Raw genomic sequence first — 25,371 nt, 5'->3', positions numbered from 1 at the left:
CTCTCCCTAGCTCTTTGAAGGCTAATGGTGATCTCCTACCCCATTCCCAGGAGGCACACAATGAGAAACTTCCACTTTGTAAATGGGGAAATGCACTTTGCATGGAAAGGTGGTGGGGACAGTCCTGGAGACTGGGCTGGTAGGACAGGGCAGCTGGTGGGGATGGGTGCAGGTTGAGGTCTGCCCTGGGAAGGCCCTGGGGAAAACAATTCTCTCCTCCACTCCTCATTCCAGCCTCACCTCCACCTCCTGGATCCAAGGCAGGGACACGTCCCTGTGACTCCATTCAGGCTGCACGGGAGATCTGACCTGCTCCCATCAGCCTCTGACTTCCAACCCCAGCCCAGCATCCCCACAGCATCCCCAGACTTCCTCTGTGGGATGGGGAGGAGGGCCAATGGGAGGAGCTTCTCTCTGGGTTGGAATTCCTCAGTAGAATGCAGAAGGCTGGAGGTCACAGAGGCCTCTGTGATATCACCACGAGGGGGAGTGAGACCACTTGGAGTGAAGATCCTTTGAGGAGAAGGAAGAGACTGAGCAACCATGAGGGATAATGAAAAGGCCTGGTGGCAGCAGTGGACCTCCCATACAGGCCTCGAGGGGTGGGGCGGGACTCAGGAGGACCGTATGGGGTTCGGAGGGGCAGTAGCTGCACTGAGGGGCCGCCCTTCTCCCCTGCAGAGTACCATTCACGAGTCCTATGGTCGGCCAGAGGAGCAGGTGCTCATCAACCGCCAGGAAGTCATGAACAAAGCGGTAAGGATAGCTCTCGCCCCACAGTGGCCCCTCTTGCAGCTGTGCTCATGGGCAGCAGGCCCTCGTGATAACTCTGCCCCCTCTACCCTCTAAACGCCCCCAGAAGACCCTCCCTAGCACTGATCCCTGAGTGACTGCCCATGATATGTTAGTAACTCTCTGGCAGTGCCCCCCATAGGAACCCTTATATAATGATCGTCTTCACTATCAGAGAGCCCAAAGAGATTCTCTGGCAATGACTTCCACAAAATCCCCCAGTAGTAACCCACTTTTAGTGGCCATTTAGATAGTGATCTCTACACTGATATCTCCATTCCGTGATCCACTCTCAGATGACTTCCCCCCTCTAGAGTGGGCCCCAGGAACCCCCATTCTCTAAGAGCAAACCTCCAGGCAGAGGCTTCCTATGGTGACACCTGCCTGAAGGAAGGTCCTGCCCTCTCCCAGGATGCCTGGGACATGCAGGAGTTCATCACTCGCATGTACATCAAGCAGCTGCTCCGACACCCCGCCTTCCAACTGCTGCTGGCCCTGCTTCTGGTGATCAACGCCATCACCATCGCTCTCCGTACCAACTCCTACCTGGACCAGGTGGGATGCCAGCATAACCTCTGCCCCACTAACCCTAATGGGGGGCCTGGGGCAAGAACTCTCCTGGCCTCAGGCTCCTCATCTGTCTATGATGGTTGGATTGGATGCTCTTCAAGGGTGTGTCAGCTCTGACCTTCTAGGAATCTGGAGATCAAGGAAGACTTCATGATGGAGAGGGCTCTGCAGCCTGGCTTTGAGGAATGCATTGGATTTGCACAGGAGGGGCAGGAGAAGAATGGTGTGAGCAGAGGGAGGCAAATGGGTGCCTTGTGGAGAAGGGGTATCCAATTCTAACCAGCAGTCACTAAGAGAGAATCACTCAGTGCCAGGCACTGACTGTGCAGACTGCCAGGGTCCCAGGGATGATAAGCACAACTGGGTCCTGTCTCAGACACACAGAAACTGTCATTACAAGTGCCCAAGTAGCACCCAGAGTACATGGAGTCTCAACGAAGGCACTTGAATCTAATCTGGGGAGTCAGAGCTGGCTTCCTGAAGAAAGTGACACTGGAGCTGAGAGTAAAGAAGTAGGATGTGATCTCAGTCACTACAACAAAGAAACAGAAAAAAAGAGCACGTAGGAGTTGGCCAGGCAAAGAGAGGTGGGGGAGACTGTTTTGGGAAGAAGAAACAGCATGTGAGAGACTTCTCTGTGTCCAACTTGAAGTTTAGTGTGACTTACCCTTGATGTTTTAATTTCTTTTTTTTTTTTAGAAGGTCTCACTCTGTCACCCAGGCTGGTGTGCAGTGGCGCCATCTTGGCTCAATGCAGCCTTGAACTCCTGGACTCAAGTGATACTCCTGCCTCAGCCTCCCGAGTAGCTAGGAATACAGGCACGAGCTACCATGCCTGGCTAATTAAAAAAAAAAATTTTGAGCCAGGCGCAGTGGTTCACGCCTGTAATCCCAACACTTTGGCAGGCCAAAGTGGGTGGATCACCTGAGGTCAGGAGTTCAAGACCAGCCTGGCCAACATGGTGAAACCCGTCTCTATTAAAAATACAAAAATTAGCCGGGCATGGTGGTGGGCGCCTGTAATCCCAGCTACTTGAGAGGCTGAGGCAGGATAATCGCTTGAAGCAGGAAGGCGGAGGTTGCAGTGAGCCGAGTTTGTGCCACTGCACTCCAGCCTGGGCGATACAGCGAGACTCTGTCTCAAAAAAAAAAATTTTTTTTGTAGAGACAGGGTCTCACTCTGTCACCCAGGCTGGTCTGGAACTCCTGGGCTAAAGCAATCCGCCAGCCTTGGCCTCCCAAAGTGCTGAGATTATAGGTGTGAGCCACCACGCTGGGCTGAGGACTATTTAGAATGCTTTTTTGAATAATGGTCTGGATGTCCTATTGTCTCCAGTGGCCATATGTGACAGTGGGCCCTGAGGCACTGAGTCTGTTGCACTTTGGGGTAAAGTGCACTTTTGGGGAGGACACTTTGGGAGGTCAAAACAGGCAGATCACTTGAGGTCAAGGGTTTGAGACCAGCCTGACCAATGTGGTGAAACCCCATCTCTACAAAAATACAAAATTAGCCAGCCATGGTGTGCACACCTATAATCCCAGCTACTTGGGAGGCTGACGTAGGAGAATCGCTTGAACCCAGGAGGCGGAGTTTGCAGTGAGCTGAGATGTCACATAAAAAAAAAAAAAAGAAAGAAAGGGAGGAGACACGGTGACTTGGGTGACTGCTAGGTGGAGTCAGGCCCCAACTATGGGGGCTGTTAGTGGGGTCGCAGCCATAAGGAAGCTGAAGGAGGAGTTTCGAGGTTGAGAGAAAGTGAATTGGGCTCTGGACAGACCCCAGTCACCCATCTACCAATTCATCCATCCAGGGTGCATGTCCTGGACCCATGAGTGGCAGGATACCCAGGAGTTTGGTCAGGCCTAACTTGGAGTATTTGGAGAGCTGGAATAGCAGGAGAGGTTAGGACAGATGGAGCTTAGTGTTCTCCACCCTCAGGGGCCATGCCTTTTCCTCCCAATCCTGGAGGCTGTTCTGCCTCTCTTACCTCCCTCTCCAAAATATCCCTATTCTAGAAGTTAGGGGCAAAAGTCTGTAGTCAGACAACCATCTTTATAAACTAGCTGTGCACACACAGGCACCACTCTGATTCCACTTCTGTAAGACAGGAATAAAACCTACTTTGCAGGACAACAGTGATGGTAACATGAAGTGATGTGTGATAGCCCCAGCACAGTGCCTGGCACGCACATGCAAAGTGTGTTTTAAAGGAAGTGACAAGGATGCTGAGGACCAAGAGCAGCAGTGATACGGGACTTTCCTCCCCTGCATACATCCTCTCCCTGCCGGCTTGCCCAGGCCCTGCTCCACTGACCTCTCTTTCCCTCTTTTTTCTCTGTCTTCCATGTAGAAACACTATGAGTTATTCTCTACCATAGATGACATTGTGCTGACCATCCTTATCTGTGAGGTTCTCCTCGGCTGGCTCAATGGCTTCTGGATTTTCTGGAAGGTGAGATCCTGAGCCCTTTGCCCCTACTCCCGCCTGGGGACTGCACACCACCCAGTCTGCCCCTGTACTCCTGGCCCTACAAACTTAGGGTGTGAGTATGTGTGTGTGTGTAGACAGAGTGTGTTAGTTCTGAGATGTGTATGATGTGGCAGAAAGTAACTGATACTAGAAGTGCAGCCTCCCTGGGCTCCAATTCCAATCCCTGCTCCAGCCTTCCCCAGCTCTGTAGTCTTGGACAAACCTGACTTCCTTATCTGAGAAATGGGGCTGAGAGCATCTACCTTAATTTACAGAGGTCAGCAGGCATCAGCACACTTTTTCTGTAATGGACCAGATAATAAAGATTTTAAGCTTCATGGCTGTACAGCCTCTGTTACAATGACTCACCTCTGCCATGGCAGCACAAAAGCAACCATGGACCGCACATAAATGAAGTGGGTATGGCTGTGTTCGTGGACACCCAAATTGGAATTTCATGTAATTTTCACGTTACAAAATCTGATTTTCCCTATTCACTTGCTTTACTCCTACTTACAGACTCGTTCAGATGTCTTCTCTTCCAGGAAGTCTTCCTGTCTCTCCCAGGTTAGGTTAGGCACTGCTTTGTGTCTCCATGATGCTATGCACTTATTTTTTTTTGCATGGAGTTAAAATTTGCTGTTTATCCATCTCCCTCAAAATAGTCTGTCAGCCCAACAGGGCAGACATCCTATATTCTCAGGAACTGGATCTGGGTATGGCACACAACAGGAGCTACGTACTGAATGGATATACGGATGGATCTGCAGACAGGCAGACTTGTGTCTCCTTGTGTATGTGAAGGTGCAGACTCAGTACGAGAGGCCAGGAGGACTTGTGCTTATTGGGCCCCCAATACATTGAAGAAATTTTTTTTCATTAAATATAGTTTTCTTGCTGGCTGCAGTGGCTCATGCCTGTAATCCCAACGCTTTGGGAGGCCAAGGTAAGAGGATCACTTGAAGCTAGGAGTTTGAGACAGACTGGCCAACATGGTGAAACCTCATCTCTACTAAAAATACAAAAACTAGCTGGGCATGGTGGCGCGTGCCTGTAATCCCAGCTACTTAGAAGCCGAGGCAGGAGAACCACTCGAACCCGGGAGGCGGAGTTTGCAGTGAGCTGAGATTGCGCCACTGCGCTCCAGCCTGGGTGACAGAGTGAGATTCTGTTTCAGAAAAAAAGTTTTCTTTTTGAATATTTAATGCAGATACATGCTGGTCAAAACTATGTTGAAAGGTACACACACAATTCTTGCTTCTCTTTTGTCCCCTCATCCCCCTTCTCCCACCACTATCCTTTCTAGGTAAAGTTTTTATGTTTATAGTCTCTTTTTTTATTCTTTGTCCATTTAGTGTTGCTATAAAGGAATACCCGAGGTTGAATAACTTATAAAGAAAGGAGTTGTATTTGGCTCCCAGTTCTGCAGGCTGTGTGAGAAGCATGGTGCCAACATCTGCTTCTGGTGAGGGCTTCAGGCTGCTTCCACTCATGGCAGAAGGTGAAGCATGTGCAGATCACATGACCAGAGAGGAAGCAAGAGAGAGAGTGAGAGGGGAGATGCCAGGCTCTTTTTTCTTTTTCTTTTTCTTTTTTTTTTTTTTGTTGAGACGGAGTCTCGCTCTGTCACCCAGGCTGGAGTGCGGTGGCGCGATCTCGGCTCACTGCAAGCTCTGCCTCCCCGGGTTCACACCATTCTCCTGCCTCAGCCTCCCACGTAGCTGGGACTACAGGCACCCACCACAACGCCAGGGATATTTTTTGTGTTTTTAGTAGAGACAGGGTTTCACCGTGTTAGCCAGGATGGTCTCGATCTCCTGACCTCGTGATCCGCCCTCCTCAGCCTCCCAAAGTGCTGGGATTACAGGCGTGAGCCACCGCGTCCGGCCTATGCCAGGCTTTTTTTAATAAGCAGCTCTGGAGGGAACTCACTTATTACCTTCAGGATGGCACCAAGCCATTCGTGACCCAGTTACCTCCCATTAGGTCCCACCTCTAACACTGAACATCAGATTTCAACATGAGATTTGGAGGGGATAAACATTCAAACTATAGCATCCTCCCAGTATTTATTTTTACAATAATCAGCAAATATGTATATACCCTCAATCTTCCCTTTCCTAACAGTAACATAGTATAAACATATAAACACTATTCTGCACTTACTTTTGTCACTGAATGGATCCTGACAATCTTTCTATATCAGTACATGGAGATCTTTCTCATTTTTCTTTCTTTTCCTTTTTTTTTTTTTTTTTTTTTTTTTTTTTGCTGTAGAGATGAGGTCTTGCTATGTTTCCCAGGCTGGTCTCAAACTCTTGGCCTCAAGCAATCCTCTCCCGCCAGTCTCTCAAAGCACCAGGATTACAGGCAAGGGTCACCATACCTGGCCTCATTTTTCTTTTTATAGCTACATAGCTACATAGTATTCCATTGATTTAATGGAATTTAACGTGACATAGTTTATCCAATCAATCTCTTCTGATCATTTGACACGTTGGTTTTCTTTTCCTTTTTTTTTTTTTTTGTCTTTTTTTTTTTTTTTTTTTTTTGAGACAGGGTCTCACCCCTGTTGCTCAGGCTGGAGTGCAATGACACCCATTTCTGCTCACTGCAGCCTCGACCTCCTGGGCTCAAGTGATCCTCTCGCCTCAGCCCTCCAAGTAGCTGGGACTACAGGGGCACATGCCAACATCCCTGGCTAATTTTTATAGTTTTTTGTAGAGACAGGGTTTCACCATGTTGCCCAGGCTGGTCTGGAACTCCTGAGCTCAAGCAATCCTCCCGCCTCAGCCTCCCAAAGTGCTGGAATTACAGGCTTGCACCACTGCACCTGGTTATTCTCAACCTTATACAAATGTCATTTTGTACTTCAACCAGAGTATCTGTGGATCAGATTTCTAGAAGTGTGATCCCTGTTCAGATTTTTCACACCTGTGAGTTTCCTCCTCCTCCCCACCTCATTCCTGTGTAAGTGTCTTATTGGACAAAGGGCTTGCAAAATGGACCAGTCTCCCTTGCTTTCTTTTCTTCTCTTTTTTTTTGAGATTGAGTATCACTCTGTCACCCAGGCTGGAGTGCAGTGGCGCAATCTTGGCTCACTGCAACCTCCGCCTCCCAGGTTCAAGCAACTCTCCTGCCTCAGCCTCCCGAGTAGCTGGGACTACAGGCACGTGCCACCACGCCCAGATAATTTTTGTATTTTTAGTAGAGATGGAGTTTCACCATGTTGGCCAGGCTGGTCTCGAACTCCTGACATCGTGATCCACCCGCCTCAGACTCCCAAAGTTCTGGGATTACAGGCGTGAGCCACGGTGCCCGGCCCACCTGTCTGCCTTTCTTGTGCTGTGAGAGCTATTTCACCTCAGAACTGGCTGCTGAAGGAGTATTCCTTATGTTTTTACTAGTATCCATTTTCATTTTATTATTAATTGTAGTGTGTGTCACACAAAGGCAGGAACAGCCAAGTGTTTTCAGGTTACCTAACTGTAGGGCAAGGCTGTTTTGAGCATGCTTTAGCCAAGGCGGGCACTCAGCTTAGGGACCAGCCATGTATCTGTAAGGGTCTTTGCTGTGTGTCTCTGAGACTGCATTTGGCTATTGACACATGTATGGGACAGAGAGTACACGTGTGTTTTGTGGCATGTTTGCGGGGGCGGCAGGGTAACAGCAGTGGATGGCAGCTGGCTGGTGCTGCTCTGAGAGGGACATTGAGCCCTCATCCCTGGGATGTGGGGAGGGCAGACCTAGGATGCCCCCATGGGCTGGGCCTGACAGACCCCACTGGGGCTGGCCCACTCCCCAGGACGGCTGGAACATCCTCAACTTCATTATCGTCTTTATCTTGCTCTTGCGGTTCTTCATTTATGAAATCGATATTCCCTCCATCAACTACACTCTCAGGTGAGCTGGGAGCTCTGGAGAAATGAGGGGGACCTATCTGGAATCCAGGAATGAGATGGGGGGATAACGACCAGCTGGAGATCAGCTTTGCCTCTCTGGGCAGCTGGTGGGGGTAATGAGGAGGGAGGGGGCTGGGAAGGACCTAGGGGCACCCCTGAGAGGCTCTGCCACAGGGCGCTTCGTCTGGTGCATGTATGCATGGCGGTGGAGCCCCTCGCCCGGATCATCCGCGTCATCTTGCAGTCGGTGCCTGACATGGCCAATATCATGATTCTCATCCTCTTCTTCATGCTGGTCAGTGCCTGCCCCCGCCCCCAGCTGTTTCCCTTCCCTGAACAGGGCCCTTGGGTCGTTGCGAATAGAGGGGTGTCTGGACGAGCAGAGAGGCCTGTGGGCCCGAATCCCTGTGATTTCCTCGGCAGCATTCATTTGCATGACATTTGCGTGTCCTATTTCCAGGCCCTTTGGTGAAGTCGGGGTGGGGCTCTGTTCTCTCTGACAGGTTTTTTCCGTGTTTGGGGTAACACTCTTTGGTGCATTCGTGCCCGAGCATTTCCAGAACATACAGGTTGCGCTGTACACCCTCTTCATCTGCATCACCCAGGACGGCTGGGTGGACATCTACAGTGACTTCCAGTGAGTGCCAGTGGGACTTCCAGCCTCATCCCACCTATGGGGCAGGGTAGCCGGTGGAGCTCCAGGCTGAGAGTGGGAGCTCCAGGGATTGGGATGAGGATGGCCCAGTGGAAGTGGGGGTTCCCAGGTCTTTAAACGGAGGGAAAGGAAATACCTGGACTTGTGGTACCTGAAGCCTTGTCACCCTTGAATCTCCATACATTCAGAGTCCCATTCCGACCCTATAATGGGGACCTCTCCCATCACGCTAACCAGCTGGGTAGTTGGCCTTGGATAGGGCAGCAGGTCTGTAGTTATGCCTCAGGTTACAGAGCAACCTCCCAGCCCACCTTGGAGCCCACCAAACTGCCTGAACTCCTGGGAACTTCAGGTCTCATTTCATTCATTCTTAAACCCACTGTCCATACTCATTTTTGTGTTCTGTTCTTTACTTCTTTTCCATTAAGTCTAAGCCCTATTTCTTTCCAGTTTACTCCAGAAAGTGGGACCCCTTAACTGATTTCTTTTTATCTTCTACATGTGAGTATAGAAGCCCAGTAGATAAAGGGCTTCTACAGTCATTCTCCATTATGGCATAGGTAGTGGATAAAAATCAGGCTGGCCGGGACCGGGCTCGGTGGCTCACGCCTGTAATCCCAGCACCTTGGGAGGCCAAGGTGGGCAGATCACGAGGTCAGGAGATCAAGACTATCCTGGCTAACACAGTGAAACCCCGTCTCTACTAAAAATACAAAAACAAAGCCAAGTGCGGTGGCTCACGCCTGTAATCCCAGCACTTTGGGAGGCTGAGGCGGGTGGATCACAAGGTCAGGAGTTCAAGACCAGCCTGGCTGGTCTTGAGAAAGGTGAAACCCCGTCTCTACTAAATATACAAAAATTAGCTGGGCGGTGGGGCGCCTGTAATCCCAGCTACTCAGGAGGCTGAGGCAGGAGAATCGCTTGAACCTGGGAGGCGGAGGTTGCGGTGAACCCATATCGCGCCACTGCACTCCAGCCTGGGTGACAGAGTGAGACTCTGTCTCAAAAAAAAAAAAAAAAAAAATTAGCCAGGCGTGGTGGCAAGCACCTGTAGTCCAGCTACTCGGGAGGCTGAGGTGGGAGAACGACATGAACCCGGGAGGTGGAGCTTGCAGTGAGCCGAGATCACGCCACTTCACTCCAGCCTGGGCGACAGAGCGAGACTGTCTCAAAAAAAAAAAAAAGGAGTGTAGCTAATAGATTAAACCTAATAGTGTTGATGTGCACGTCCCCACCTTGCAGGGTTGGTTAGAGAATCAGCCCACTGTCTGGCAGAACAGCAGGTGCTTAGTAGAGAGCAGCTATTGAGACAGGAGTAGGGAATGGGATCTGCACAACAGCAGTGACATAGGCAGAAGTCCTAGTAGGCCTTGGGATGATTTTCCCATTTCATAGATAAGGAAACTCAGGCTCAAAGGGCCAGGGAAATGATGGGGCCCCTGCCTGCCATCTGCAGGACAGAGAAGAGGGAATATGCAATGGAGATTGGGGGTGCCATCTACTTTACCATCTTCATCACCATCGGTGCCTTCATTGGCATCAACCTGTTCGTCATCGTGGTGACCACTAACCTGGAGCAAATGATGAAGGCAGGAGAGCACGGACAACAGCAACGAATAACCTTTAGTGAGGTGCGTGGGATGGGGAGGGCAGAAGGGAGGAAAAGGAGTGTGTATGAGAGCGGACTTGAACATATGTGCATGTATGTGTGTGCTTGCATAATCAAGGGCCTGGAGAAAGCCAACTTGGAGGCCTGGAGGCAGCAGCCCCCCATCTTGAGTGCCCACCCACCAACTGGGGCTTCTGAGGGGTGTGGATTTTCTAGATGTTAGATTTCTATGGCAACTCAAAACTGAGCAGCTGGGTGACCTTGGGGCATTTACCCACTGTAAGCCTCAAATTTTTTCTTCTGTAAAATGGGAATAATAATAGTACTTAACTCATAGGGTTATTTTATGAGGGTTAATGGGTAAATGAACAGTTCTTGGCGCATAGTAAGCACTCAATAAATGTTAGCTACCATATTATTCATTCAGGGTAGTACTTCCATAAGGTTGGGGAAAGGAGTGGAGTACTTCTAAAAGAGTGGAGTGCTGGAGGCCTGGGCTTGAGGGTAGGCAGGTCTTTATAAATTTGCTGGGTGGGGTTTATCAGGGTTGAAGTCTGGGGCAGGGCTAAATTTTGAAATGGGGTGAGAATTTTTAAAGAGGTGGGGGAAGGGCATGTGCATTTAAAGTTAGGTTCCCCCAGCAAGGCAGTGAGGCTGATTGGTGAGAGCTGAAATGAGGGCCTTAGAACCCTGGGATCCTAAGAGACTCATCCTGAAGCCAAGCAGGAAAGAGGTGTCGGGGGCGTGCCTGCCTGAGCTGTCCCGACCCCTCTCCATCCCCGGCTTCCCAGACAGGTGCAGAGGAAGAGGAAGAGAATGACCAGCTGCCACTGGTGCATTGTGTGGTCGCCCGCTCGGAGAAATCTGGTCTCCTCCAGGAACCCCTTGTGGGAGGCCCCCTGTCGAACCTCTCAGAAAACACGTGTGACAACTTTTGCTTGGTGCTTGAGGCAATACAGGAGAACCTGAGGCAGTACAAGGAGATCCGAGATGAACTCAACATGTAGGGGAGGGTACTGGGGTTGCCCCCAAGTCATGTAAGTCAAGGCTGGGCGGAGCGTCAGAGTCTTCTGGCTTCACGCCCTCACCATTTATAAGGCAGATCCTGGGCCCCAGAGAGGTCCCCCACCCTATTGGTGGAGGAACTGGAATCCAGACTCCCGGTTCCTCCCATCTCACACAAGGGCACAGGTCGGCCTGGGTCTGCGTCAGGGCTGCGTGGGAGAGCGAAGCGGGGGTGACGCCAGGGAAGAGGTGGGAGGGCTGCTTCCCTCCTCTGCAGCCTTCTGAAAGGCACTCACTGCTCCACCCCCAGGATTGTGGAGGAGGTGCGCGCAATCCGCTTCAACCAGGAGCGGGAGTCTGAGGTGTTGAATAGGCACTCGTCGACGAGCGGGTCGTTGGAGACTACGTCATCCAAGGACATCCGCCAGATGTCTCAACAGCAAGACTTGCTCAGTGCGCTCAGTAACATGGAAAAGGTGTGCCTTCCTTCTCCTACCCAATCGGTACTCGCCCTGACACTCTGCTCAGCCCAGCCCAGCCGGGCCTCTGGACCATTTGTCAAAGTTTCTGTCTATTCCAAGATCTGGTCCCCCTCACCACCACCACCCCCCCTTTTTTTTCTTTTTTCTTTGTCCTTTTTTTTTTTTTTTTTTTTTGAGACGGAGTCTCACTCCATCGCCCAGGCTGGAGTGCAGTGGCGCGATCTCGGCTCACTGCCACCTCTGTGGCCCGGGTTCAAGCGATTCTCCTGCCTCAGCCTCCCGAGTAGCTGGGATTACAGGTGCCTGCTACTGCACCTGGCTAATTTTTGTAGTTTTAGTAGAGACGGGGTTTCACCATCTTGGCCAGGCTGGTCTTGAACCCCTGACCTCGTGATCCACCCTTCTTGGCCTCCCAAAGTGCTGGGATTACAGGCGTGAGCCAGCACACCTGGCTGTCTGCCTCTTAAACTTCCATCTGCCCCAGCTGTCACTGCCTATCTGGTTAGGTTCTGCACTTTCCTTCTCGGAGAGGCTCCACCGTTCCTTCCAGTTTCATCTCTAGCGCCTTCAAACCTACCCTTTCTTAGTGTGTGTGGCATGAGCCAGCTCAGTGCCTGCCTAGTGGCAGACACGTAGGCTGTAAGTATAGTGTGGGCACAGGACCCAGGATCCTATCTAAGGTGCCCAAAACCAGCTGTCTCCTGAACTCCTGGAGAGAAAAAGGCACACACCCATGTTACTTAGTTTCTTTTTCTGCCCCCCACACCATCAGCCTGGGATACACCCTGGGCTCCCAAACTCAGAGAGGGTACTAGGTAGGCTCAAGTTAGACCTATGAAGCACTTCCGCACTTCCCTGGGAGGCCTGGCTGGGGAAGCTGGTGAGACTGGAGGAGGTGAGTAAGGGAGCCTGCCGTATCAGGGGAGGGGGATTAACAAGAAGACCTCTTGGTTTGCAGGTTCATGACTCTAGCTCACAAATACTCCTTAAAAAACACAAGAGCAGCCACTGAGAGGCCAGGATGGGAGCCAAGGGGCCTGCACACACACAACCAGCCGCTGCGTCTTCCTGTGTCCTTAGTGTGGCTTGGCAGAGCCTGGCCAGAGCCCATCCTCTCCCTTATACCTGGGCAGAGGCCAGGGGCTGTGAAGGTGGCAGCACCTACAGGGCTGGTGCCTGTGAGCCCCAGGTCCAGAGGAGCAAGGACAGAGAAGGATGCTGGATGATGAGAGTGGGAACCCTAGCAGCAAGGATGAGCACAGAAGGGGGTGCTGGCCAACGCAGCCAGGATTTGACCTAAGGATGGGGATCCCTGGCCCCCTGCTCTTGCCCAGAGCTGGTGGGGGGCCTCAGTGGGTCCCAGAACCAAGAAGAGAAAGGCAAGACCAGTGGGGCCAGACATCTGTGTGTTGACAATAAAGTTTTGTGTTGGAATCAATGTCTCTGACTGGTGGATCTCCAGCTCCTTGGGGCACTTGCCTGGGTCTAATAGGGAAGACAGATCTTGCCCCTCGAAATCCCGTTTGTCTGGTGGGAGAGTCACAGACTGCCCTGAAGAGCCTCCAGTCTAATGGGAGGGAGAATTGCACCCCTAAAAATTTCTGACTTAATGGTAGAGATATAACCCTTGCCCTCAGGGTCCTAAGCTTTGTGGAGGAAAGTCTGGTCCTCATGGGAGGGAGTCCCTGTCTGATGAAGGAGATGGCCCTAACTGCTCTCTCCCTGTCTGAAGATGGAGACTGGTCCTCACTCTGGGGATCCCTTGTCTGATGGGATCACCAATGACCAAGTCACACAAGTACAGGCACCTCCATCCTAGGGCAATGGAGAGTGACTGGTTAAAATGTGGGTCCTGGCAGCTTCCTGGAGGAGAGGAGGATTTTGCAGGTCAGATGAATGAAGTCTGGTGGGGAACTTAGGACCTGTGAAGCCTATTTGGGATCTTCATACTCAAGGCCACTGAGAGCCTCAGCAGGTTCCTGAGCTATGCAATCTGGGGAGAGTCAGAAAATTGTGGCAGTTATGGGCAATAGAAAGAGCTGCCTTGGAGGACAGGAAACCTCGGTTCTGGTCCTTCAGTGAGTCACTTGGCCTTGTTTTCCCCATCTGTGTGATGGAGAGAGGGTGAGATTGATCTCCGTCTCTAAAATCAAATAATCCCCTCTTATCCCAGGAAGTGGAAGACCCATGGGATCAGCTATGTCCCTGGGATGCAGGTGTCAGGGAATAGCCTAGAAGGCCTGGACATCTGCCCTGTTGTTCAGCGAAGCCTGACACTTAGGGGCCGTGGCGATATTCACCAGTTGGAATGGGAGTCTCGAGAGGTCCACTGATGGCAGCTGATGGGAAACCACACCCCCCATCGTCCTCCCATCAGCATTGGTTCCAGCTCTGAAAAGCCCCCTGGGGTCTGTTGGGAAGGAGTCTGGCCCCTGGGGATGGGTGGTGCACTCAGTAGGCAGATGAGAGGCAGCAACAGAGCCAGCAGTGCCTTACTGTCTTGGAGCCATTAATCTATTCCCCTGCTCGGGCCAGGACTTCTTCCCAGCACCCTCCAGGACCATCAGCAGCACAGAGAAGGGCACCCAGCGGATTTTGCTGCTGCTGTTGCTACTTACTGGAGATGGCGCCCTCAATCTGCCTGGTGAGTATCTATACACTCTTTCTACCCATCCTTCTCTGGGGGCTCTCTCAGCCCCTCTTCTTGTTGGCCAGAGAGGGAAGAAGGTGGCAGATCAGATGGTGTCTTCAGGAGGAGCTAACAGTTTGAGTATGGCTATCCTTCATCCCTAATTGTCTGAAAGGCTTGGAGCATCAGTGAGCTTACAGGCAGGAGCACAGCAGGGTGACCTCCATGGAGCTCCTGGCCTTGACCATCTATCTCTTCCAGGATGCTATTTTGTCTATCTACTCCCTTCATCTCTTCCAGGATGCTATTTTGTCTATCTACTCCCTTCATCTTGTTTGTCATCTCATCTGTCTCTGACTTTGTCCTTCCCATCCGGGCCAACCTAACAGCCTGGAGTTTCAGCAGGCTAGTTCCTTCCCAAACTGGCCTGGAACTGAGGGCCCAGGAAGTCATACTCCTTTCCCCTTCCCCTTCCCCTTCCCTACTCCAGCAAAGAGCAACTACCACTCCCCATGCCTTACTGAGCCTGAGTTAGGAGTGTGGCCCTGGATTCTGAGCTCCTAGGACAGTACGGGGGAAGATATTGGGAGATGGCTGGAAATTGTGTGTCTCATCACTCCTATGGTCTCACCTGATGGGTTTCCCATCAGCTACAATCAGTGGACCTCTGGGGACTCCCTATGAGTCCATAACTTTTACCAGGGACAGGAGCATCCTTGGCAAACTGTCCAGGAAGCAGACACCAATTCTGATGAGAGGAGCAGCAGGGGATAATCATTCCCAATAGCAGGTCTACTCACTGAGTACCTACTAGGTGCTAAGCATGGTGCTGAGTGCTTCACACGCAGTATTTCATCCTCATGACCATCAGTGAAGTGGGTATGAAGAGGATATATCCCCATAGGGGACTTATCCTCCGTCACAGAACTGAGATCCTAACCCAGGTCTGACTTCAGAGCCCAGGTCACACTTCTCAAGGGAGCTTCTGTGGGCAGGAAACCTCAATATCATAAAGATGTCAATCCTCACTGAACCTATAATTTCAGGGCACCTCCAATCACAATTCCAACAGGTTGCTTGTAGAAATTGTTAAGCTGATCCTAACATATGTAAGGGAGAACAAAAGGCCAAGGATAGTCAAGATAATTTTTTTTTTTTTGAGACAGAGTTTTGCTCTTGTTGCCCAGGCTAGAGTGCAATGGCATGATCTTGGCTCACTGCAACCTCCACCTCCCAGATTTAAGCAATTCTCCTGCTTCAGTCTACCGAGTAGCCGGGAGTACAGGCATGCGCCAGCAAGCCCAGCTAATTTTTTGTATTTAGTAGAGATGAGGTTTCACCATGTGGGTCAGGTTGGTCTCGAACTCCTGACCTCAAGTGATCTGCCCACCTCGGCTTCCCAAAGTGCTGGGATTACAGGTGTGAGCCACCACGCCTGGCCTGTCAAGATAATTTTGAAGCACAAGATGGGTGACTCACCCGACCAAATATTGAGGCTTACTATAAAGTAACAGTAAGATAATGTGGTGTTGGTTGGGGGAAGGATGGACTTTTCCATAAGGGAGCAGGGATAACTGATTAATTACATGGAAAAAACATAAAGTCAGATTCAGTGGAAACATCCCTCCCTGCAAATAAAAACTTGAGACCCCTAGAGCAAGACATATAGGTTCAGTGCAAACTAGATCTTTGTTGCAAATGGACCCCACAGATGACTAGAGTTTACAATGCTCCTCCACATTGAGCCAAGTCCTTCACTATGCTAAGAGGAACATGGAGGCCCAGAGAGAGGTGAGACCTTCCCCAGCATCACCTAGCAAGCCGGTAATAGAGCCAGGCCTAGAGCCTAGGTCCCCCTACCCTTTCCAAGCATCCTTGTCAATTCTCCTGGCCTGTTGCAATTCCTTAGCTCTGCACAGGGCCAGAAGAAAGTGGTTGTGGGACTGGGCAAGGTGGCTCATGCCTACAATCCCAGCACTTTTAGAGGCCAAGGGAGGGAGATTGCTTGAGGCCAAGAGTTTGAGACCATCCTGGGTAATATAGTGAGACCTCATCTCTACAAAAAATAAAAAGAAGGCTGGATGCAGTGATTCACGCCTCTAATCCCAGCACTTCGGGAGGCTGAGGGGGGCAGATCACGAGGTCAAGAGATCGAGACCATCCTGGCCAACATGGAGAAACCCCGTCTCTACTAAAAAAAAAAAAAAAAAAAAAAAAAAAATTAGCTGGGCATGGTGGCACGCGCCTGTAGTCCCAGCTACTCAGGAGGCTGAGGCAAGAGAATCACTTGAACCCGGGAGGTGGAGGTTTTAGTGAACTGAGATTGTGCCACTTTACTCCAGCCTGGCAACAGAGTGAGAATCTGTCTTAAAAAAAAAAAAAAGAAAGAAAAGAAAAAAATCAGCTGGGCGTGGTGGCATACGCCTATAGTCCCAGCTACTTGGGAGGCTAAGGGGGGAGAATCACTTGAACCCAGGAGGTGAAGGTTGCAGTGAGCTGAGATTGTGCCACTGCACTCCAGCCTGGTGACAGAGTGAGAAAAAAAATCAGCTGGGTGTGGTGCAATGTGTGTGCAATGTGGTGTGCCTGTAGTCCTGGCTACTCGGGAGGCTGAGGCAGGAGAATTGTTTGAACCCAGAAGGCAGAGGTTGCAGTGAGCTGAGATCACACCACTGCACTCCAGCCTGGTGACAGAGTGAGACTCCATCTCAAATAAATAAATAAATAATAAAAAGAAAAATGTTAGTTGAGTGTGGTGGTGCACACTTGTAGTCCCAGCTACTCAGGAGGCTGAGGCAAGAGGATCACTTGAGCCCAGGAGTTTGAGGCTGCAGTGAGCCATGATTGCACCACTGCACTGCAGCCTGGGCAACTGAGACCCTGTCTCTAAAAAAAAACTGAGGGTGTGGATGGTACCAGAAAGGAAGGGTTGGTACATCTTCAGAATTAGGTGATGGGAAGGACAAAGAATGAGCCTGTCACCTGGGCTGGGTCACTTCCAGTTTTTTTTCTTTTCTTTTCTTTTCTTTTTTTTTTGAGTTTTGCTTTTGTTGCCCAGGCTGGAGTGCAATGGCATGATCTTGGCTCACTGCAACCTGTGCCTCCCGGGTTCAAGCAATTCTCCTATCTCAGCCTTTCAAGTAGCTGGGATTACAGGTGTGTGCCACCACGCCTGGCTAATTTTGTGTTTTTTGTAAAGACGGGGTTTCACCATGTTGGTCAGGCTGGTCTCGAACTCCTGACCTCAGGTGATCCTCCCGTCTCAGCCTCCCAAAGTCCTGGGATTACAGGCGTGAGCCACCATGCCTGGCCAGCCTCCAATTTTCTGAATTAGCCTTTTGAAAACTGCCAAGAGGCTGGACACAGTGGCTCACGCCTATAATCCAAGCACTTTGAGAGGCTGAGGCGGGTGGATCATTTGAGTCCAGGAGTTCGAGACCAGCCTGGCCAACATGGCAAAAACTCATCTCTACTAAAAACACAAAAATTAGCAGGGCACGGTGGCATGTGCCTGTTGTCCCAGCTACTTGGGAGGCTGAGGCAGGAGAATCACTTGAACCCAGGATGCAGAGGTTGCAGTGAGCCAAGATGATGCCACTGCACCCAGCCTGGGTGACAGAGTGAGGCTGTCTCAAAAAAAAAAAAGAAAGAAAACTGCCAAGAATGCAAAAACAGCACATCAGGTGATGGGCTTATTTCTGCCTATTACCCAGGGGAAAGAAGAAGGTTTCCAAGGAATCCAGCCCAACATAATTGATTTGGGCCTTTCTAGAGAGAGCAGCTGGCTCAGCCATAAGAATGAAGCTGTGTTTTTGTAAGGCAGTGCAGTGTGGTAGGGAAAGCATTGGGTTCTGGTGTCTGATGGACTTTGTTTCAAATGCAGTGGCACCACTTCCTGGCTGTGTGACCTTGGACAGATGTCTTCACCTGTCTGATCCTCAGTTTCTTCATTTGACAAATGGAAATAATAGTCCTTTTTTTCAAGTTGGTTGTAAGGATTTAATGTGCCTGTGCATTGGAGCAGCACCTTACCTGGGCAGGGTGACAGTTGAACAATATCAAAATGATCCTTGACTGCTATGACACTCAATGAAACACTCGGCTTGCAGTTAGGGGTCATATTGTTCAAAAAATTCATATCTTTAGGCTGGGCACAGTGGCTCACCCCTGTAATCCCAGCACTTTGGGAGGCTGAGGCAAGCAGATCACTTGAGGTCAGGAGTTTGAGACCAGCCTGGGCAACATGGTAAAACCCTGTCTCTACTAAAAATACAAAAATTAGCCAGGCATGGTGGCTCATGTCTGTAGTCCCAGCTGCTCAGGAGTCTGAGGCAAGAGAATGGCTTGAACCTGGGAAGGGGAGGTTGCAGTGAGCTGAGATTATACCATTGCACGCCAGCCAGGGTGACAGAGTGAGACTCTGTCTCAAAAAAAGAAAAAAATCGTATCTTTAAATACTAGAATCATATTCAATGCAGTAGGAAACTAATATCAAACAAGGCATCAAGAAATCAAACACCAATTGAGATAACAGATTTCTGTCTTTTACTGACTTGCACTGTCTAGAGTAGCCATTGAGTGGAATGAGACATAGTTACCTGCACAAGTAAAATTCTCTCTCCCTGGTATACATCTGTTGAAATCTATTGGCACAGAGCTGGCACATAAATGTGAGCTGGTAAGATTTACATATGTATATAAATCAACACCCATTACATTATACATAATATATATTTATATGTATAAAATATATATTTATATGTGTATATATATTATATATATTATATATATAATTTTATTTTAGAGATAGGTTCTCACTTCATCATCCAGGCTGAAGTGCAGTGGCACAATCAGAGCTTGCTATAACCTTAGATTCCCGGGCTTAATCGATCCTCCCGCCTCAGCCTCCCAAAGTGCTGAGATTACAGGCGTGAGCCACTGTGCCCGACCTGATATTATTTTTAGGGAGTCTCCCAGTAAGAATATTTGACAAGTCATAACATCTGAAAATAACTCTGGTTTGGTGGAAGGAACAGGTAGTTTGCTTTCTCTTTTTTTATTTTATTTATTTATTTATTTTGAGACGGATTTTCTCTCTGTCACCCAGGCTGGAGCACGGTGGCATGATCTCAGCTCACTGCAACCTCTGCCTCCCAGGTTCAAGTGATTCTCCTGCCTTAGCCTCCCAGGTAGCTGGGACTACAGGTACGCGCCACCACGCCTGGCTAATTTTTGTTTTTTGTTTTTTATTTTCAGTAGAGACGGGGTTTCACCACGTTGGCCAGGCTGATCTCAAACTCCTGACCTCGTGATCTGCCCACCTCAGCCTCCCAAAGTGCTAGGATTACAGGCATGAGCCACCATGCCCGGCCTCTTTTTTTAATTTTTATTTTTCTCTACTTAGATGGGGTCTCACTATGTTGAGCAGGCCGGTCTCAAACTCCTGCCCTCAAGTATTCCTCCCACCTCAGTCTCCCAAAGGGCTGGGATTACAGGCATAAGTCACAATACCTAGCCTAGATTACCTTCTGTTTATTTGTTTTTTCACAGGCAATGTTACAATCTTGGGAGTTGTGTCAAAAACAATACACTCCACAGAACACTCTGCACCCGAGGAAATTATATTGTGTTCATCTACAACTTCAACTCTATTTAACAAGGGGAAAGGCAATGTCTCTCTAGCTATACTTAACAGTTCACCAACAACTGACAAGACATCAACGTCTGAGTCCCAGAAGCATACAACACCAGCTGCTCCTCCAACCTCTCCACAAACAGCAGCTCTAATGGGTCCACTGAGTAGACAACTTCAATACAAGAAACTCAGGAAGAGAAATTAAACACAACTATCAGCACAACCTCCAAGGGTACACTGCTGTCAAATTCCATGATGACTTCTACATTGAAGGACCAGGGAGGGATATCAAGAACCACAGCTTTATCCAGCACGGCCTCTTCAGTTGAGACCCCAAAACAGAATCAGGAAACTCCAATTATAACTCCATCAGCATCAAACACCACAGTCAATGGGATACAATCATCAGTGTCCATCGGCTTTCAGGAATCAGACACAATCACATCCCCAACAGCACTGAACACACCAGGCAGTGATGTTCAATCATCTGGGTCCATGGCAACCACTGTCTCTGGGAAGTCAGCTGTAACTACATCCCCAACAGCAATGAACACACCAGGCAGAGATGCTCAATCATCCAAGTCAATGGCAACCACTGTCTCTGGGAAGTCAGCTCCAACTACATCCTCAACAGCACTGAACACACCACGCAGTGATGTTCAATCATCCAGGTCTATGGCACCCACTGTCTCTGGGAAGTCAGCTATAACTACATCCCCAACAGCAAAGAGTACGCCAGGCCATCATGTTCAATCATCCAGGTCCATGGCAACCACTGTCTCTAGGAAGTCAGCTATAACTACATCCCCAACAGCACTGAACAAAACCACTGGCATAAAAGAATCTTCACCCATGACAGCCAGCGAAGTTATGCACACTACCTTGCTAAACACAACCACTCTCGGGACAACTCTTCTTGGAACAACTACATCTGAGACTCAGGAAGGAAAAACTACAGCTGCATCCTTACCCCCAACAACCACCTCCACGATAAGCAAGTTGTCTGGAACACATCATAACACAGTCTCACAGACACCTTCCCATCTGGCAGAATCAACCTCCAGTGTTGCCACTGCTATAATCCAGTCACATGAGATGACAGCTGCTCATTCCACAGGCCTTCTCCCCAGGTCCTCAGAAACAACAAAATCCTCTGCTATGACTGGGGCCAGTCAAACCTCCCCTAAACACACCCAGAGTAGGGGTCCCAGAGCTGGAGCCTGTGCTTTGGATGAGTATGCAGGTAGCAGGGGAGTTTGTATGTGCAATGACAGCTACTACTTCCACGCGGGTAAGTCTGAGGAACTCATGTGAGTAAAACAAAGAAGGGGTGGGGGACCAGAGTGGACACCATAATTCTGTGAAGGCCCAAAGGGTCCAAAGGGTATGAGAGGGCCAGTGAAGTTTGGTAAGATGTTGGCATCTTCTGAGTCCACCTGGGTAGAAGTGATTTCTGGTGGGAAGACAGGCAGCTGGGCATATGGGATAGAGTGCACAATTTTTCAGCTCCAGCCCCCAGGACTCCAGCTACTGTCCAGAGATGAAACTTTCTTGGGGGAAGGAGCTGCACCAAAGACAAGAACTGTAGTTCCAGCGGAGGCGGCCAGGTGGAAAAACTAAGGCAAAAGTCTGAGTGTTGGGGCAAGTCTGTGTGGCAGATATTACAGAAAGGCTGAGTTCACAGGGCCTCCGACAGGCAGTGCCACAAACTCCCAGATCCATCCTCTGGCAGGCCTGAAGCTGGGTCTAGGACAGCAAAAAGATAATAATATCCCCCAAACATATGTTCTTCACGGTTGAAATAATTCTAACCTCTCCTCCCCCAAGCATTTCAATTTAACAAGTCTGGGCACAGTGACTCATGCCTGTAATCCTAGCACTTTGGGAGGCTGAGGTGGGAGGATCACTTGAGGGTGGGAGCTCAAGACCAGCCTGGGCAACCTAGTGGGATCCCATCTCTATTTTTGTTTTTTTGTTTTTTGAGATGCAGTGTCATTCTGTTGCCAGGCTGGAGTGCAGTGGTGGTGCAGTCTTGGCTCACTGCAACCTCCGACTCCCTGGTTCAAGCAATTCTCCTGCCTCAGCCTCCCAAGTAGCTGGGATTACAGGCACATGGCACCATGCCCAGCTAATTTTTGTATTTTTAGTAGAGACGGGGTTTCACCATATTGGCCAGGATGGTCTCAATCTCTTGACCTCGTGATCCACCCGCCTCAGCCTCTCAAAGTGCTGGCATTACAGGCGTGAGCCACTGCGCCCGACCCCTGTCTCTATTTTTAATAAAATATAATAAAATATACTTAACAAAATTCTACTTTTCCTAAAATGACTATTGTGTCTTTTTAAAAAAAATCTAATTCCTTTAAAAAATATTTCTTTGGCATTCCTGCCTTGGTCTATTGGGTAGTCTTGCCTTGGGATGAAGCTTTTGTTACATGCAAAACTAGCAGTGCTTCACTTATGGGTCATTGTTTTCCAAAATGTATTTCCTGGGACACCAGTTCTATGTGATTGCAATAGACATTTCACTTTAAAAAAAAAAAAAAAAAAAAGGTTCTATTGTCAAATACATTTGGGAAATGCTGGATTCAACAAAATTGTGTCTTGACTGCAGAACTTTTCAGAGCCTTTAATATTCCACTGTTTCCTGTGACTTCCTAGCAGCAGATTATAGCATGTATTTCCTAAGATTATTTTTTCCTAGAATCCTCATTCTAAGGAATGTTCATACAGCACCTTGGGATACCTATTGCAGAGCAGGGGAGCTAAGCAGGGCTGTACAAGGTAGAAGTCCAATCCAGGTGGTTTTTAGTCAAGCCCTGAGGCAGATGCTGGCCCATTAGAAGGTTCTCACTACCTCAACAGACTCTCTCAGTAAAACCAGGGTTATGTGCCAACTTGTACATGCTGCATGTGCCCCTCCACAGAAAATATGACGTACATCATTGAGTTTTCACACATTGAGAATGAGACGCTTTTCCTTTTGCGTTATTTCTTTCCCCCTGTGGGTAAGAACATGGGCTCTGCAAGATAGACTGTGTTTGAACTGTGTCTCATTTTCTTTCGCTAGGGATAAGACTGCATTTACCTACCAGCTATTATTAATATTATTTGGCACTTTATATCACAATATATGATTGACTGCAATTGACTGCAACAGCAGAATGTTACGTGACTGACAAACTCCCCCTCCTCTCAACAATACGCATTGATGAATATAAAGCATCTGCTCTTTTTTTTGTTTTGTTTTTTTGAGACAGGGTCTTGCTCTGTTGCCCAGGCTGAGGTGCAGTGGAGTGATCACAGATCACTGCAGCTTGGACCTGCTGGGTTCAAGCAATCATCTCACCTCAGCCACCTGAATAGCTGCAACTACAGGTGCACGCCACCACACCCAGCTAATTTTTAAAATTTTTTGTAGAGATGGGGTCTCACTGTGTTGCTCAGGATGGTCTTGAACTCCTGGGTTCAAGTGATCCTGCCATCTCAGGCTCCTAAAATGCTAGGATTACAGGCATGAACCACCGCGCCTAGCAGCGTCTGCTCTTAAGTTACAGCTCATCCCTCTGACCAAACATGCCTGCCAAAATAGAAACAGTAAACTTTAAAAAAAGAGAGAAAATTATATTTAAATTCAAAGTAATAAAACAAATCCAGAAGTGTTTTGCATTGGTATTTCCATTATGTTGTACTTTTTATCATTATTATTATTTTTTTATGATTTTTAGGACAGGATCTCACTCTGTCACTTAGACTGGAGTATAGTGGCATAATTATAGCTCACTGCAGCCTCAAACTACTGGGCTCAAGTGGTCCTCCTGCCTCAGCCTCTCCAGTAGCAGGGACTACACCTGGCTACTTTTCTTTTTCATTTTTGTAGGGACAAGGCTCTTGCTATTGCTCAGGCTGGTGTCGAATTTTCCTGGCCTTAAGCAATCCTTCTGCCTCGGCCTTCCAAAGTGCTGGGATTACAGGCATGAGCCACTGTGTCCGCCAGTTTTCCTTTTTTTTTTTTTTTTGAGACAGAGTCTTGCTCTGTGGCCCAGGCTGGAGAGCAGTGGCACAATCACAGCTCACTGCAGTCTCGACCTCATGGGCTCAAGCGATCCTACCACTTCAGCCTTCTGAGTAAATGGGACTATAGGCACATGCCACCATGCCTGGCTAATTTTAATTTTATTTATTTATTTTTTTTTGTAGAAAGGGAATCTCTCTATGTTGCCTAGCCTGCCCTTCAATTCCTGGATGCAAGCGTCCTCCCGCCTTGGGCTCCCAAAGTTAACTTTACTTTTAAATTACTAACTTTTAAGCAGTTCATTCAAAATCCAATAGAAAGTATGAAGAGAGCAGATGCAAAAAGAAGGGAAGGTTGAGTATTAGCTTCTCATTCATCACTCAAATAGCACTGGTATTTGGCATGTATCAGTTAGGATACTTTGTGTTGCAAGTAGCAGAAACCTAACTCTAATTGGCTTGAGTGAAATACATAAATGTTTTTTAAAAATTGAAAACATGAGCCTAGCCAACATAGGGAGACCCTGTCTGTACCAAAAATATTAAAATTAGCCAGTGTGATGGCATGCACCTGTAGTCCCAACTACTTGGAAGCAGGTGGGAGGATCACTTGAGCCTAGGACTTTCAGGCTGTAGTGAGCCAAGAGTATGCCACTGCACTTCAGCCTGGGTGACAGAGAGAGACCCTTACTCAAAAAAAAAAAAAAAAGGAAAACATGAGGCCAGGCAGTGTCTCACGCCTGTAATCCCAGCACTTTGGGAGGCCAAGGTGGGTGGATTGCTTGAGTCCAGGAATTTGAGACCAGCCTGAGTAACATGGCGAAACCCCATCTCTACAAAAAATACAAAAATTAGCCAGGCATGGTGGCATGCCTGTAGTCCCAGCTACTCAGGAGGGCTGAAGTGGGAGGATCACTTGAGCCCAGGAGGTGGAGGTTGCAGTGAGCCGAGATTGCACTCCAGCTTGGGCGACAAAGTGAGACCCATCTCCAAAAAAAAAAAAAAAAAAAAGAAAAGAAAAGAAAAAGAAAACATGAAACAAAATAAAACAAACTTTGTTAGCTCATGAAACTGGAAAGTCTGGAAGAGGACCTGCAGACTCTGAAGCCCCTCCCTCCAGGTTCTCAAGCACCCCCATCCTTCCCTCAGGGCTCTCTTCAATGAGTTTAGACTTCTCCAGACTGAAAGAGTCATTGACTCCAAGCAGTTTAGGCCCCTCGAAAAAACTACAAGGCCTGGCTTCCAGATTGGAATAGGAGGAAAATCACAGAGAACTTAACAAATTAATATCTCAAAAAATAATCTTGCCAGACAAGTAACAGAAACCAACTGGGCTAAAGAAAAAGAGTGTCTCATGGAGGCCAAGGGCAGGCTCCAGCCAGGTTCTCCAAGGACTGGAACTGGATCTGGGAATGTAGTGGGAACCAGGGGGCCGCTTCTCTCTCCACTCAGTCTTGCTCCTCCCATTCCACACCTGCACCCACTCTGTCCCTCCCACCTCCCAGCCCACATGACAGAAGATGACCACCTCACCTCTCAAGCTTTATGCTGCCTCCTTTGAGGCTCAGTTCCTAATTCCTGGGAAAGAGATTCTGAGTGGATCAGCT

General features: G+C 48.9%; 1 protein-coding gene across 2 annotated transcripts; it reads left to right on the top strand.

The window, feature by feature from the left end:
• Positions 1-458: 458 nt before the first annotated feature.
• Positions 459-12,920, top strand: CATSPER4 (cation channel sperm associated 4). Of its 2 annotated transcripts, XM_054499494.1 has the most exons (10): positions 459-756; positions 1,204-1,347; positions 3,714-3,815; positions 7,639-7,736; positions 7,910-8,030; positions 8,239-8,372; positions 9,847-10,021; positions 10,791-11,002; positions 11,315-11,480; positions 12,445-12,920. In XM_054499494.1, the coding sequence occupies exons 1-10, from the start codon at positions 544-546 to the stop codon at positions 12,496-12,498; spliced, it is 1,419 nt and encodes a 472-aa protein (XP_054355469.1). In that variant the 5' UTR covers positions 459-543; the 3' UTR covers positions 12,499-12,920. The 2 variants fall into 2 exon arrangements, with proteins under 2 accessions (XP_054355469.1, XP_054355480.1); XM_054499505.1 differs by lacking the exons at positions 7,639-7,736; positions 7,910-8,030 and having other exon boundaries at positions 460-756; positions 12,445-12,916.
• The last annotated feature ends 12,451 nt before the right edge of the window (positions 12,921-25,371 follow it).

The sequence above is a fragment of the Pongo pygmaeus genome, chromosome 1 (genome assembly GCF_028885625.2).
Source record: "Pongo pygmaeus isolate AG05252 chromosome 1, NHGRI_mPonPyg2-v2.0_pri, whole genome shotgun sequence".
Classification (NCBI taxonomy): Eukaryota; Metazoa; Chordata; class Mammalia; order Primates; family Hominidae; genus Pongo; species Pongo pygmaeus.
This window is presented reverse-complemented; position numbering and strand designations above follow the sequence as displayed.